Source organism: Rhinatrema bivittatum, chromosome 6 (genome assembly GCF_901001135.1).
Source record: "Rhinatrema bivittatum chromosome 6, aRhiBiv1.1, whole genome shotgun sequence".
Taxonomy (NCBI): Eukaryota; Metazoa; Chordata; class Amphibia; order Gymnophiona; family Rhinatrematidae; genus Rhinatrema; species Rhinatrema bivittatum.
Genome location: NC_042620.1, coordinates 295,447,112 through 295,461,397, shown reverse-complemented (window position 1 = coordinate 295,461,397; position 14,286 = coordinate 295,447,112). Strand labels below are relative to the sequence as shown.

The 14,286-nt window shown below is 41.6% G+C and overlaps 1 protein-coding gene across 3 annotated transcripts in view; it reads left to right on the top strand.

The window, feature by feature from the left end:
* TRMT2B (tRNA methyltransferase 2 homolog B) overlaps positions 1-13,786 on the top strand; it is a 46,133-nt gene extending 32,347 nt beyond the window's left edge. For all 3 annotated transcript variants that reach the window (XM_029607386.1, XM_029607383.1, XM_029607385.1), the window contains 6 exons: positions 887-981; positions 8,896-9,110; positions 9,509-9,610; positions 10,446-10,565; positions 11,064-11,163; positions 13,062-13,786. In XM_029607386.1, the coding sequence (XP_029463246.1) occupies positions 887-981; positions 8,896-9,110; positions 9,509-9,610; positions 10,446-10,565; positions 11,064-11,163; positions 13,062-13,188 (759 nt within the window). In that variant the 3' untranslated portion in view covers positions 13,189-13,786. The remainder of the gene's footprint in view (positions 1-886; positions 982-8,895; positions 9,111-9,508; positions 9,611-10,445; positions 10,566-11,063; positions 11,164-13,061) is intronic.
* Positions 13,787-14,286: the final 500 nt, after the last annotated feature.

Genomic DNA, 14,286 nt, shown 5'->3' with positions numbered 1-14,286 from the left:
CACAAGGATCTCGCAGCCTGTGGGGTTGAGGCACTGATGGTGTCAGTAGTGTTAGCACACATAAGATCTTATTGTATGGCAGCTGTATTTGTTTAAGGCATGTTTGCTGGTGAGTGTAAGAAAAAGGATCAGTAGCAGGAAGATGGAGGCAATATTTCACATTCCTAATGATACTCCACATTAAATAGTCTTCCAGTTCTACCAACGGGCATGGAAAAGGTGGAGGGGATTTAGAAGAGGGGGCCAATAAGAGTGTATGGCCTGCATGATAAAACTTACCTAAAGCAATGGTTCCCAGCCTTTTTTGTTTCGCGGCACACTTGGCACAGGATTCACACCACCCCCTTCCCCATCATCACCTTCTCCTCTCTTCCCTTCTTCCCCCACCCCTCAGCATCAAATCACCTTCTCTTCTCTCTCTCTCTCCTAGCATCATTCTCTTCTTCCCTTCCCTACCCCATCATCTGGTGTTTATCAGCCAGCCACACACCAATTGGGAGACGCTGACCTAGAGAGATTTAGAGTGAAAGATGTACTCTCTAAAAGAAAGGAGGAAGAGACATATGAGGAGCCTTTTAGCATATGTGGTAGAAATTAAAACAATGACAGAATCCCAGCATGCTTGGGGCACAAACCAAGGGAACTTAGTGACAAAACTAGGGATGGAGAAGCTTACAGACCATGTAGGATTTGTGGCAATAGAGTAGGCAGGTAAAAATAGGAAGACTGCATGGATGGTATGCTCCTTATCTGCTAATGTCTACTTTGTTTTTATACCATGTGTAGTATCCTTCCTGCAGTGTTGCTGGCGTTTTGGTAGTTGTCTGCACATCTGCTCTGAAGGTTATATTTTTTTACCCAGCGTGCAATTTTTCTTTTTGGGCAGGAGGAGTTGTGTGCACAGAAGGCGTCAGTAAGAGACTTTTTTATGCATGGGCCTGGAGCAGAATGCAACTTAACCTCCCTTTACTTCCAAGAGAGGTAATTCGTTCAGCACAGCACACGGCTCAGGACTGGCATCAAAGATTGAATATCATGCCACTGGGGATGGCAGCGGCAGATCAGTTGTCGTGTGACCAGGGCACACACTATGATAGTGCTCCATCAGGACAGCAAACAGGGAAGTGGCTTCATCCTCTTGGCGAAGATGGATAAGGGAGGCTTGGGTGATAGGGCTTTCTGGGTAATGCGGAGGTAAATTGTTAGCACCAGCAGCCACGGTGACTGAAGTATTAATGCACTGACGAAAAGTACTTTCTACAGGGAAATGCACAAGCATTGCATTAAAAAAGGGCAGAAATTCTGAAAAAGGTAAAGACGCAGAACAATTTTCATTATGGACAAGGATCTGCTAGAAAAACAAGAGTGTCAGAGACATCCTTAAGAGAGGACACTGCTGTGCTGTACTTAAGCATCATAAATTATCTGACTTGAAAGAGGTTTAGAGGTTTGAAGAGTTAACTCAGGGAAACAATCTTATTTTTGATGGTATTATACAATCAAATGCTTCCCTTTCACTTTTTTTCAACTAGAACCCAAGGAAAGGGTCAGATGGGGCAGACACAGGACTGCCATTTTATTATCCATTTTTCACATTGCAATTGTTTGCATTCAGACTTGGTCTGTGTATGTCTTAGTACTGTTTGCTGTTAATCAGAAGTGTAAAAATAATCCAGGGTCCAGTACATTTCTGAAGAGCATGTGCAGACATGCACAGACCTATGAATTTCCTTAGCTTTCTGTTAGAGTCTGTGCTGGTGAAGTGATGCCATGTATGTGATGTGTGCTCTGTGTTCATTTATTTACGTCTGTATTATAATGCACTGTGGGGTGTTCAGCCAGTTACATTATTTGATTGGCTGACACAGTTTTCTGCCTATTGCAGTGTAAGTCTGTGCTGAGGAGGAGCAGCAGCTGTGCCTTTCCCCTGCAGTCTGCGAGGTGCCTTTACCCCGCAGCACTTTAGGGAGGGCAATTTTTAAAGGTGTTTCCATGGGTAAAAAGGGTTTCACCCACATAAATCAGCCGCTGAAAATCGCCCACCCTGTATGTGGATAAAAGTATGCACACAGTTCACATTTACCTGCATTGTAGGGGAGGCATTCCCAAGGCAAAGTTAGATCAGGGGAGGAAACTATACCATAGTTTTGGATTTTCAGAAGAATTTTGGTCAGAAAACTGCAAAAAAGCAGATTGTGAAGAAAAATGTTTTAAAAACCCATAGTCTAAATTGTCTCTCTGTGAATGCCAGACGTCTAAAAAATAAGATTGGAAAGGATATAGACCAGAGCTAAACAACTCCAGTATTTGAGTGCCTTGTTTTCAGGATATCCACAGTGAATATTAATGAGGTATATTTTCATGAACTACCTTCATTGTATACAGATACCATATATACTACACACTTGATCTTAGCCAAAAGGCCGAGAAGCATGCATGTTCATTGTGGATGTCCAAAAAACCAGACCTGTTTGTGGCAACCCAGGACCAGAGTTTCATACCTCTGCTGTAGACACTAATCTATGACAATCTCAGGGTGACTGGAAATCAAAAGTTCCCAGGTATGGCGAGCGTGAATTTTTTAAAATCCTTTTTAGTTTTATTTTTCAGATGTTATTTGATGTGTCTGCTGTTTTGAAATATTTTATTGGTGTTTGGGCAGTTAAAAAACTTGTATATGAGTTTTTAATTATTTGATCTCTTATTCATCAACTTTTTTTGAAATAATATTATTAGTATGTTTTTAGTATTATGATTATGAATTTATTTTATTTCTTGATCTTATTGTTTGATGTTTGAGAAATGATGATGGTTCTGTTTTTCGTTGTTGTACTGCATAGAGAGTCTGGCTTCTTGCAGTTTCCAGTTCAGTTTTTGTCTGCGCATTTGTATTTCTACTTTATGGTTGCTCTGTTCTGTATTTGGTGAGGTAGGTTTATGTTCTACATGTTTGACTGAGGTGAGGCATTCTCCTAATAGGAAGTGTATTAGTGTTTTAAGGCTTTTGGAAGATGAAACCGACAACCAACATACATCACAATAGGCCTAATACCATATGGGTTCCAAGTGTCTTTTTTTGCAGGGATTTCTGGTTGGTTTCACAGCAGTGCATGTAAATATAATGGAAGTGATAGTTTTACTTTTTTATTTATTTAGATTTATATTCTGCTTTTCGCACTTTATTTTTTCAGTGCTTCAAAGTGGATTACATTCAGGCACTGTAGATATTTACCTCAAAAAACTGTACTTTGATATTTTTCATGTAAAATATAAATCTATAACTCTTAAATGAGTGTGTGGAAGGGGGCGGGGGCATTGTGCAAGGCTATAAGGTTCGCCTAGAGCACCTAATACCCTTGCTCCAGCCATGGGTTCGGTGGGGGGGGTCAATTTTTAAAGTTTGTACCACTGAAGGGAGTTGGGCGTTTTTTTGGTGGGCCCGGGACAGAGGATGAATGAACCAGGGAGGGGGCAGCACAGTAATTCTTCGCACAGGGCAGCAAAAAAGCTAGCACCGGCCCTGCAAATATATCATAAAATCAATGTAAAAACAAAATTACATTATATATAAATAACTAAAAAACTACTCCTTTAAGGTAAAAAACTGAAAAGTTCCTCCTTTAAGGTGAAAAGCAGTTACTGGGCTCAGTAATGTAAAAGTCAAATATTGATACTCAGTGTTAAGACAGAAAAGTGTGGCTTACTGGAATCCAGGTTCTCAGTCCAAAATTAGACATATAGAAGGAAGATATAAAAACACTCCTGAAAAAGTAAGCTTCTCATACTTTGTGGAACGATATCATTGTTTGAACGTTTTTAACGTGTTCTGGCAATGAATTTCATAAACCAGGGTCCTGCAACATATAAAACATTCTCTCTCTGCTTTACTCAAGATGACCCTGACGAAACGTTGGAATTATTAACAAATTCTGAAAAGAGGACCGTACTGCAGGGGCAGGACAATATGGGGTAGATTTTAAAAGGAGCGCGCGGGGCGTACATGTGCGCGCGCTACCTGGCGTGCACACATGTACGCCGGATTTTATAACTTGCGCGCGCAAGTTATAAAATCTCAGGGGTTGGCCAGTGCAAGGGGGTGCACAATTGTGCAGCTTGTGCGTGCCGAGGCGCGCTGCCTTTCCCCGTTCCTTCTGAGGCCTCTCCGAAATTGGAGCAGCCTCGGAGGGAACTTCCCTACCCCCCCCCCCCACCCCACCTTCCCTTCCCTTACCTCCCCCGTCCTTTCCCCCCTACCTTTTTGGTCTTCTTTTTTTTATTTCACAATTTACTTCAGCCCTGGGGCTGAAGTAAGTTGCGCGCGCTGGCCAACTGCTGGCACGCGATCCCCAGCACAGCGGCAAATATGGCCGCTGTGCCGGGATTCTGACCCTGCCTCCGGACCGCCCCGCCCAATCCCCGCCCCCTTTTGCAAGCCCCGGGACTTACACGCGTCCTGGGGCTTTACCTGTGTCGTTGGGCCTTTTAAAAAAAATAGGCTCGGCGCGCGTAACCCTTTTAAAATCCGGCCCTATATCTTTAAAAGAGAACTAAAACAAGGTGGGGCCAGATTATTTAGCACTTTATAATCCAGTAAAGCTGTTTTAAATGTAACTGTCCATATTATTGGAAGCCAATGTAGTTTCTGGAGTATTGGGGAGATATGATCACGAATATTGGTTCCAGCAATCAGACGAACTGCAGCATTCAGAGCTTTCATTGCATTTTGTGGTAGGCCCAGATAGAGTATATTACAGTAGTCTATCACTGAAATGACCATGGTATGAACTGCAGTTTGTAAATCATTTTAAGGCTAAAAAAATGCTTGATATGACCTATCAGCCATACTTTATAAAAAGCATTACGATCTACAGAGCTGATCTGTGGCTTAAACAAAAGAGAGATATCAAAAGTAACTCCCAAATCATGCACCTTATTAGAGATCTTAATTTCATGCATCAAAGGACAGATAGGAAGGAAGTGAATTGGGAGAATAATGAGACAGGAATAATATCTTTTTCACATTTAATGTAAGTTTCTGTGTAGTAGTTCATTCCTCGATTGACCTTAAACAATTTGAACTTGTTGTAGTGCTTCAGAAACAGAGGATGAGGCAGATACATAAAACTGAATATCGTCAGCGTAAAGGCGATACCTAACACCTAAGTTGGCTACCAACTGATAAAGAGGAAACATGTATAAGTTGAACAGAATAGCAGATAAAGATGAAGCTTGTGGAACACCAGTGTGGAGCTGGTGCAGAGATGAATTAACACCCCTTATTGTCACCTGTTGATGATGATCAGTAAGGTAAGAATAGAACCAAATAAATACAGTTGAAGAGGTGCCAGTGTCTCAGAGGTGATGCAACAATCTGCTGTGATCTAAGGCATCAAATGCTGCCAAGACATCCGGCAGGACTAAGAAGAAATCAGTCACACTGTCAAAACCACGATGAAAAACATCAACAAGTGACAATAACAGTGTCTCTGTGCCGTGAGCAGGCCTAAATCCAAATTGATTTTGATCAAGTAAATTATTGTCCTCAATATACTTGTTCAGCTGAATCTGCACTGCCTTTTCCAAGATTTTTGTCACCAACGGTAAATTGGAAATAGGACAGTAATTAGATAGAACATTAGGATCAAGCCGAAGCGCCTTCTAAAGCTGGTCTTACTGTGGCAAGCTTTAAGGTACTGAGAGCCACACCTTCTTCGAATGAGTAATTGATCAGATTTGTCAAGCGTTCAGATATATCTTCTCTCATAACCTTGAATTTAGCATTGGAACAGGAATGCAATGGGCAAAAAGTGTCATGAAGATGACTTATAATATCAGTAATCTCTTTTTTGGATACTCTTTCAAAACATTCCCATTTGCTATCTTCTAGACAAAAGTTTATGACCAACTGCTGTGCATTTTCCCCAAAAGCATCAATAAGACTTTCAGCTTTGTAAGAAAAATATTGGGTGAATTCATTACATTTTTCTGGAATGAATATAGTACTAGATATATCAATGGAGGGAGAGGTCAGAGATTTAACTAAATAAAAAAGCTTTTGAGGTTGAGATGGAGTAGAATTAATGCTTCTAGACTTGGAAGAATGGCACTATATTTAAAGAATTGCATAGAAACAAGCAGGATAAAATCTTACAGGAAACAAAATGCACTGTTGTATCTTTATGGATAGAAATTCCATGTGTGATAGGGTATAGCAGTGGGTGTATATTACTGTCCACCTGATCAGGATGAAGGATCAGTGACATTAGAAAGGCAAATAAAATTGGTAACATAGTAATAGAGGGAGATTTCAGTTACCCCAGTATTGATTGGGTAAATGTCTCATTACAACATGCTAGGGAGGTAAAGTTCATAGATACTATAAATGACTTCTTCATGGAGTAGCTGATCCTGAAATCAACAAGAGGGGGAGCTATTTTTTATTTAGTCCTCAGTGGAATGCAATACCTCGTGCAAGGGCTTACAGTTTTTAAATATGGTGCTTTTGTTGATGATCTGTCAGTGTTTTTATATGACCTGGTTGAATCTATTAAAAAAATGCTGAGGTTTAATATTTTTTGGGAACTCTCAGAGTTTAAACTCAATAAAGAATTGGAAGCCTTAGTGTATTCAGAAAATATTAAGAATAATTGGTTGAGGGAATTTCCATTCATGTGGGCTCCGGGTTCCTTTAGATATTTAGGGATTAAAATAACATTAAATTTGGGACATTTATTTGGCTATAATACACCTTCTTTACTTGTTTTTGCTAATGATAAGTTGAGTGTTTGGGGAAAAATTACCATTACCTCTGGAAGGGCGAATACATCTTTTCAAAGTTGTCCATTTTGAAAAGATGTATTCCTAAATGGCTATATGTAATACAAACTCTACCTGTACGTATTCAGCTGAGGAATATAAAAATGTTGGACAAATTGATTTTAAGATTCATATGGGGGGGATAAGTAACCTAGAATAGCGCTTCGGAGATTGAAATTGGTTACAGGTTGGGTTGGGCCTTTCGGATATGGAATTGTATAACTTATCAAGTCTTTTACGAGTGATCGGGGATTGGTTGTGTGAGGGCTCCACTTATATAAATATTGATAATGAAAGGGCTGTAGAGCCTAATCTGGATATATGATATGTTTTACATGTGGCCCCAAGTAGATTTCCCAGAGGTTTTGCTAATAATATTTTGGTTGCACCTATTCGTGGACATGGAGAAAATTAACAATTATGATGAAAGTGGCCAGTGCATGTTCACCATTTTTGCCAATACTGGGGAACCTTGATTTTGTACCTGGTTCTCAGTCCAGAATTTTTCTTTTCTGGAGGGATCAAGATATTATACAGCTTCAACATGCACTGGCAGAAAATGGATCATTACTATCTTTTCAAGAGCTAAAGAACCAATTTGATTTGAGGGTCTCAGATTTCTGTTCATATGTACAATTGTGGCATTATGTTCTTTTTTTGTGAAAGGACGCTTTGGATATGCATGCGGTTGAATTATTTGATAGTTTTGTACATTCTACATGGAAAAAACTCTCTCTTTACCGACTGCACAAGGAGTTGCAAAAGATAGATCAAGATGTTTGGATTGATTCTCTTTGGAATAAGTGGAAGGTAGAGAGCAATTTTACTATCTCTCAAAACACCATATTAACCTGTTTTAAGAACTTGAAGGGTGTATCCTCAAATACTTATCTACGGGAGATGCAATATAAATTTTTACATAGAACTTATATTCTGAGAATTGTCTAAAATGTTCATGAGAGAAGGCATCACTTACTCATGCTTTTTGAAACTGTCCTGTAATATTGAAATTTTGGAAGCGGGTCTTGACTTATGTTGGCAATCTTTTAGGATACTCATACTCAACCAACAGAGGACTGTATACTTTTATGTACACTGATGTCCGGTATTTTTTCAATGGACTAGACCATATTTTGGTAATAGCCTCACTGTTGAATATACCGTTTTTAATTTATAATTTCTGTGATATTTTTATAATATTTGATAACATCAATTGATAGTGTCTCTCATCCAATAATTCTTTAATGATGTGAATTTTCTTTATCAATAAAATCGTTTTAACCATCTTTTCTTGTCCCACTGTCGCTCCTTGTGACCTTGGGCAAGTCACTTTACCCTCCATTGCCTCTGGTACAAACTTAGGGGCAGATTTTCAAAGCCTACGCACGCCGGGCCTATTTTCAAAAGGCCTGGCGGCACACATAAAGCCCCGGGACGCGCATATGTCCCAGGGCTCAAAAAAAGGGGAGGGGCATGGGTGGTCCGGGGCGTGGCAGGGGCGTGGCCGAAGCCTCCAGGCACAGCGGCCATTTGCTGCTGTGCCCAGAATCGCGGGTCAGCAGGTGGCCGGTGCGCACAACCTACGCCTGCCCGGAGGCAGGCGCAACTTGTAAAATAAAGGTGGGGGAGGATTTAGGTAGGGCTGGGGGGCAGGTTAGATAGGGGAAGGGGGGGGCCAAAGGAAAGTTCCCTCCGAGACCACTCCGATTTCGGAGCGGCCTCGGAGGAAACAAGGAAAGCCATCGGGGCTCCCCTAGGGCTCAGCACGCGCAAGGTGCTTTTAAAAATCTGCCCCAAAGTCTAACTTCTTGTCGTTTTATTTATTTATTTAATTAATTAATTAATTAATTAATTTAGATTTTATATTCCGCTTTTCGTGCTTTTTTTTTTTAAGCACTTCAGAGCATGACTTTGAAATATCGCAGGATGCAGAATGGGTTTTATTTTACCAGCTGTATATGCGAATGGGCAGTGCTGTATGTGCAGTCACTGAGATACTCTGAAATATTGGGAGCAATAATCAGACTTGCAGGAAAGACTGGGAAGCTCACAGTTTTTGTCATATCCTTCCTCCTCCAGCTCCATGACCCGTTGCACCCATGAGCAGTCTCCTTACCAGCTCCTCTACGGAGAGCCACACATCTTTGAGGAGCTGCTAGGGCTCAAGTTCCGTATCTCCCCAGATGCGTTTTTCCAGATCAGTACAGCGGGGGCAGAAGTTTTGTACCGGACCATTGCAGAACTGAGCAAGGTCAAAGGGAACACGGTCCTCTTTGACATCTGCTGTGGAACTGGTGAGAGTCATGTGGACGTTATAGGTCTGGGACCATTTGTTTAAGGGAAGGTCAATTCTCCTATCCTGTATCGGAACAATTTAAAGGAATCTCAAGGCAAAGACTAAATTCTGCATGCCAGAATCTAAGCCAAAGAGGGAAAAAAACCAGCACAATGTCATAAGAGAAAATATCTTTTATTTCAAGGTGTATGGAAATTCCACATAATTACTTAATGTAACAGCATTGTTTAATAGAAAGTGTGGAAGCAAAGATGCTAGTCCAACACATGCTTCACTTGGGTTTTAGGGGAAATGTACAGTTCAGCATCAAGATCCATCCATCAATGGAAGTGTGTAAGAAAGTGCAGGATTACATTCCCCTGTTTCCCATTCAGATGTATTTCTGTTCTGTTTCAGGAGCAATTGGTCTCTCAGTGGCACGCCAGGTGTCCAAGGTGTTTGGCATTGAATTGGTGGAGAAAGCCATAGATGACGCTAAGTGGAATGCTTCCTTCAATGGTGTGTAACGGTTTGGGGTTTACCGGTTTCGGGCTATGGGGGAGCATGTGAGGGACATCTCTCCAGCATGGCTCCTTAGACTGAGTGACATTGGAGCGTCTTGGAGCCTGCTGACTTTTATCCAGTATAAAACAGGCGACTGACCTGGGTCCTAGATATAATAAGTTGTCAGTGTGAGCACACAAGCATATTGGTAGCAGAAAATTCTGCAAGACGATTGCTGAAATGAAAATCTCCCAAAATGATGCAAGCTTCGTAAGGGAGGTGAGGGAATCTCCTTGGGCATATGTTGGGATGAGGTTTCTGTCCAACCAGCTTCAGTACAGTCCTGGAACTGTGGATGGGGAGATGTTGTACTGCAACGGCACTCCTGGTTTAGCATGCTGTGGAGGTGGCTTCTGAAACCCTTGCAGATATTCTCACTGAGCTGAATCTATTGGAACTTAAGTCTGTGAAGTTAGCACTGATGTAAGTTAAATAGTAAGAATAGCACTGGGTTTTTAATGTTGTTTAGAACAACATACCATTCCTGCATTTAATACACAGATTTGTTGGGGAGGCTATATCATACATTATTTAAAACCAAAAAACAGGAATCCACTTGGCTACTTGATTTAGATACTGCAGCTTCTGTATTCTGATGCCTCATGTGTACTGAGAAAATTACAGGGTCTGTTAGTGTTGTTGGTTGTTTGTTATAATTGATGTGTGTTGTGTTATTTGCATCTTTCTTCATTGCTTTGAGTGATTTTTTTAATCTGGAAAGAACGATCTACAAATATTTTCTAAATAAATAAATACATCCCTGCCCTGGGCACTGTGCCTTTCCTTACAGGAATCTCCAACTGCCAGTTCTACAGTGGGAAAGCCGAGGTGGTCTTACCACAGCTCCTGTCCTCGTTGGAGGAAGAACATCCGCTTACTGCTGTTGTGAATCCATCGCGTGCCGGGCTGCGTAAGAATTGGCTCCCCGAATGCATTTGTTTGTCTCTTGCATGTTCTGTTTTGCTTGGGAATCTCTCCTGTGCTTGCTGGAGGAGGTGGGAGAGACACCTGGGATTCCAGGAAGACGCACTCCCTGTCTTTAGTGTCGGTCTAGCCAAACATCCGATATTATCGTGGCAAGGAAGTTAAATAATTTTATGAAGAATGCGGTGCTTTTTCTTTTCATTTCTTTTCTTTTATATGTCATTTGTGATTTATCTTATAATGTTGTTGTTTTATTTATTAACCCCTGTAATTCATTTGTTTTTTAATAAGATATTTATTGTAATTTTAACTTAATTTTATGATGTTTGATCTTATTATTCTATTGTTTGTAATCCATTGTGATTGAATACGGAGCGATGGTATATAAAAGCATTAAATAAATAAATAAATAAATAAATCTGAAGTGATACAGTCATCAGAGGGAGACGTTGAACTGGGATCTTATTCCATGTTTATTTCTCAGATTATCGTGTAGTCCAGGCAATTCGGAACTGCAAGCTGATTCAGACGCTGGTTTATGTCTCCTGCAAGCCCGATGGAGAAGCCATGAGGAATTTCATAGAGTGAGATATCTTTTCCTTGTTAGATGGCTGCTGTTTTCTTTGGGATTACTGTCTCCCCATTATTTCCTCCTGTGGTGAAGGGATGCCTTACAGCCAGTTGGATTTTCCCCAGGCAGACTAATGTGGCAAAGTAAATGAACTGTATATGAACCTGACACCTAGAGGAGATATGATCATTTGTAGATACCAAGGAAGATAAGTTTAATATAGGCGCAGGCGTGCACGCTCAATCGCATGTATTCTGCATCATGCACGCAAATGTGCACACACTATACAAAACACACTTAAATCGACCCAACAACATGCTCATGTATCTAAAAGATATACGGCATGTATTTTCAACATAGCCAGATATGTAGCAGTTTTATCATTTATCTGACTATATTACGTACAGGCCTATACAGTATAGTGCGCTCCGGCGGAGCGCACTGTTACCCCGCGATTGGACACGCATTTTGAACGCGCTAGCTTTACCCCTTATTCAGTAAGGGTTAATAGCGCATCCAAAACGCGCATCCAACCCCCCCCGAACCTAATAGCGCCCGCAACATGCAAATGCATGTTGATGGCCCTATTAGGTATTCCCGTGCGATACAGAAAGTAAAATGTGCAGCCAAGCCGTACATTTTGCTTTCAGAAATTAGCGCCGACCCAAAGGTAGGCGCTAATTTCTCTGGGCACCGGGAAAGTACACAGAAAAGCAGTAAAAACTGCTTTTCTGTGCACCCTCCGACTTAATATTATGGCGATATTAAGTCGGAGGTCCCGAAAGAAAAAAAATAGAAAAAAAAAATTTGAAATAGGCCTGCAGCTCGCGGGTCGAAAACCAAACGCTCAATTTTTGAGCCCGCTCTCCCGTGACTTTACTGTATCGGCCCGTTAGCCAGATAAGTAGCAGTTTTTGAAACTTATTTGGCTAAGCCACTTACTGGAAAAGTCAAAATATGTCTGGGTAAATGATGCAAGTCCTCTATACACGAGTATTTGTGTTCCTAATTTTAATCATTTACAAATGGAGATTTCACTTGTGTATTTTTCTTAGCACTTGTTGGCTTTTACGCTTGTAAGTGATCAAAGTTTGTAACATGCACGCAAAGGAGAATACCAGTTTTACCAGTTAGTCCACTGGTTTTGCCCAGTCTGTCTCTAAGTCTTGCCTGGTTCTTTGGCCTAAACTCCCCCCATTTTTCCCAGACCCTTCACCCCATCACTATTTGATGATGAGGACTTTTATTCTCACTTATGCCAGATAATTAGCAGAAATGAATATTTTATTTATTTATTATTTTTATATACCGACATTTGATCTCAATTGAGATATCACACCGGTTTACATTCAGGTACTGTAGGTATTTCTCTATCCCCAGAGGGGCTTACAATCTAAGTATACGCAATTAGCAGACTTATGCACATCACTTTAGAAGGTTAAAAAATAGCAACTTGTATATGTCAATGTTGACCCCTACCTTGCAATGCTCCTGGCCTGCCCCTTTTTTATTATTTGCAGCTGTATGCCTGAGGTTTATAAAATTACATTTATGCAAATATCTGCTCGTTATGCGCACAGCTGGTGATTTGTCCACGTGCAAGCCTTTGAAAATTGACCTTTAAGTGTGTATAAACAAATCCGATGCACCATTGGAGGAGCCAAATTTTAATGAGAGCTTGAGGGCAGAGACAGACATAATGAAGATTTGGGTGTTAAAAAAAGCAACATAAATTGGTCTTCTGGCAGTCAGAACAGTTTGGCCGTGATATTGGTTTTTTTCCCATGACCTCTGTTACTGCTTTAAACAGAAACCAGGAAGAAAAAAAAAAGAGTTATGTTGAAATACCGTAGTGCTGCTTCTGTAGTTCTGACTGAGATATTTTCTTCTCTGCCTATCCTGTCATTTCAGGCTGTGCTGCCCCCCAGACGCTCAGAAAAAGATCCTGGGAGAGCCGTTTGCCCTGACGCAGGCAGTCCCAGTGGACTTGTTTCCCCACACTCCCCACTGCGAACTTGTGCTGCTCTTCGAACGGTGACGTCGGGGGGGGCGGTTGTCATTCCCTCCTGCTGCTGACTTGGGACTTTTCCATGTGCGCGCAGTGCCTGGCAAAGCTCTGAATTCGGTGGCCTGAGTCCTCCCCCGCCCACCTCTCTGAACTAGTGCTGCTTACCCCAAATCCCTCCATGACTCTCAGCGCATTCTGCTTCAGAGCTGGGCAAAAAAAAAAAGTCACGCCCAGGAACGCGTCTCTTCTGGTCGGAGATGAGCCACCCTCCAAGGCAGCAGCAGGAGAAAAGAAATGCTATACGGCTGATTCTTTTCAGGTATTGAACTATTTCTGTGGCACAGCGAAGACTAGAATGTTTTGAGCAGCTCCTCAGCGTATCTCACTGAAAGCTGTTTGGGTTTAAATCCATGCCTCTCGCTCCCTTTTTTAGTGCCTAGATCTGGTGAGATTTTGTTTGCATGCATACCCCTCAGGTCTGCACATGCAGTCTAAATGCCCCAAATTCACAAAATAGATTTTTGAGACAGCAGCATCTGTCAACTTTATTTTCTTGGTGAAGTGTATTATTTAATTTTGAATTTGTAAATATGTTTTTCTTTCAGAAATAAACAAATTTCCAACCTGAGTTGTATCCTTCTGGTTGATCATTTTTTTCTCCTGATGTTTCTATCAGTAATGATATATGGAAATCTTTCTTTACAGAAAGGGTGATGAATACAGAGCCCCACAAGTGTAAAGATCCTCTCTGCTTGCCCCACTGGGTATTAAGAATGGGCAGACTAGATGGGTCTTGCATTCTTTATCTGCTTTCATCAGGGGCGGTTCTATAATGAGGCAGGGTGAGGCGGCAAAAAATGCCCCTCTCAGAACTCTGCTGTGACTCTGCCTACCCCTGCCACAGCTGTCTCAGCTGGGAAGAACGGAGAGAGGCTGAGGCCACTGCCGGAGCTCAGGCTGGCAGTGGCTGAAGAAGAACAGAGAGAGGCCGGGGCCGCCACTGGAGCTCAGGCTGGTGGCGGCTGAAGCAGTGACGTACTTTGTGATCAGGCCCACCCAATCAGCATTGCCCGGTGGCTCAAGAAGAGGCAGGGCCACAGTGGACATGCCGGGCAAAAAGGGGAAGAG